This window comes from Histoplasma capsulatum, genomic scaffold (assembly GCF_000149585.1).
Source record: "Histoplasma capsulatum NAm1 scaffold_7 genomic scaffold, whole genome shotgun sequence".
Taxonomy (NCBI): Eukaryota; Fungi; Ascomycota; class Eurotiomycetes; order Onygenales; family Ajellomycetaceae; genus Histoplasma; species Histoplasma mississippiense.
This window is the reverse complement of record NW_001813976.1, coordinates 1,406,149-1,408,062: the sequence shown is the minus strand read 5'-3', so window position 1 is coordinate 1,408,062 and position 1,914 is coordinate 1,406,149. Positions and strand designations below refer to the sequence as shown.

Below are 1,914 nucleotides of genomic sequence, written 5' to 3'. Positions count from 1 at the left end.
TCGACTTTACCCGCACGCAGCCAGCACACGGTCACACGGGCAGGAGTGGGGAGGTTAGCTCCCGCCTGGGATGGCATGTGGGGACAGTTGAGAAGGTGCTTACTATGGCAGCCAGAGGGGTCCTCCCAGTTTTCCGTACAACGCCCATCGCTACCCTATACCGGGATGCTGGGCTCCCATCAGCAATGGTAGCTCTGGAGGAGGCCAAAATGCGATTCGCGACAAGGCTTCAGGTGGTGGATGAGAAGCACCCACTGGCTTCACGGATAGCACCTCCAATGATCACACGAGGAAGAGGGGCTGGAACCCGGCAGCGCTCAAAGACCAAGATCCAGCGGTTGGGGGCGCTGCTACCTGCAGTCAATAGACCCACACTTGCCATCCCACACTACTCAGAGGGATGCGGGACAGACCCCACAGAGGGTGTAGACAAAAAGAGTGCTGCTCAGGCATTCAAGAAATGGTGGAGAAGTCAACCCTCAACAGATCTATATGTTTTCTCAGATGGATCAGAACGGAGCCTTGACAACAGCAGGCAGGTGGGCTATGGCTTCATAGTCTATCAGGGAAATAAACAGCTGGCCAGCTTCTCAGCTGCGCTGAGCCCTATGTCACATGTCTTCGACGCTGAGGCAGTTGGTGCCTGCCGGGCATTAGAGTGCGCTGTGAAGCTCCTACCTTGTGTCACAGAGGACAGCAGCAACCCTCAGATCTGGCTCTGCCTCGACAACACCTCAGTCATCTGGGGCATACGGGGCAGTGCAGCAGCCTCCTCAAACTGGGCCTACAACCGCTGCCATGAGCTCCTCAGACAGCACAATGTCGGCCTGAAATGGGCTCCTGGGCATATGGGGATAGAGGGCAATGAGGAAGCAGACCGCTTGGCTAAGCGGGCAGTCTCATCCACTGCAGCCCCAGCCTATGGTCTCGAGGCCACACCCACAGTCAGTGGGGTCCGCACAGTGGCCAAGCAGCTCAGCCAAGAGGCAAGGCGAAAGTGGTGGAGTGGAGCCTGTGGCAGGCTCTCTGACTGGTACCGGGGCTGGAGTTTCAGCAGGCCGACTGTGGAATACCAAGTGAAGGCCCCTCCGGAGCTCACCATGCCACGGCATGCCCTTCACCGCTGGCTCGCACTCCGCTCCTCTCATGGGGACTTCTCCTGGTACCACAGGCGTTTCCAGCATGCAGATGCGAGGCTCACCTGTGTCTGTGGACACAACAAGAGCCCAGAACATTTGGTGCTCTGTCGACACTCACAGAGGCACTTTCTTCACTGGCCCAAGAGGCCAGCAGCACGGCCACACAACCGGGCGACAGCTGTTGCCTATCTAGGGTCTCTGACCCCTACAGACTTTGTAGAACTGCTGGACTGCACGCAGTTCTACACACGGTACTGCACAAGGTAACGCAGCCGGCTGGCTGCAAACCATCTGACAACCCCCGCAGCAGTTCCACGAGGCCGGCCTGCTGAGTACACCCACGGTAGCTAGTGCAACTGCCAGGGACATCACAGTCTATGCAGACAGTACAGATAGCACAACTAGGCTCATCTGTCTCAATTAGCTGTGGTGTAATCAGTACAGTCTACGTGTCTGACTCAGCTGATATGGTTTTGACTGCCGGCATTGTATCTACGCGTGCTCTGCTTTGTTTTCCTCTCGTTTGCCCTTGTCTCTATCGGCTCAAATGCTTCTTCTTCCTTCTTTTCTTTGCTCTCTCTGTCATTCTCTGCTCTTTTCCTGTCACAACCTTCTCCAGTGCTCTCTCCTTCATTATTTATCTTGTCTGTCTTTCTTCTTATGTTAGAAGCACAGACAGCTCTCTGATCAACTGAGAGAGGTATCCCTCTCTGCTCACTATAAAGCCTTCCATGCACGGCAGAGGCGGCGGTCCTCTCCAGGGAACCACACTATA

At 55.7% G+C, this 1,914-nt stretch overlaps 1 protein-coding gene across 1 annotated transcript; it reads left to right on the top strand.

Annotated features, from left to right (window-relative positions):
• Positions 1–104: 104 nt before the first annotated feature.
• HCAG_06044 (predicted protein) lies at positions 105–1,406 on the top strand (the record flags this gene model as incomplete). The annotated part of the gene is made up of 1 exon (XM_001538389.1): positions 105–1,406. One exon carries the CDS (start codon positions 105–107, stop codon positions 1,404–1,406), a length of 1,302 nt encoding a protein of 433 aa, XP_001538439.1.
• Positions 1,407–1,914: the final 508 nt, after the last annotated feature.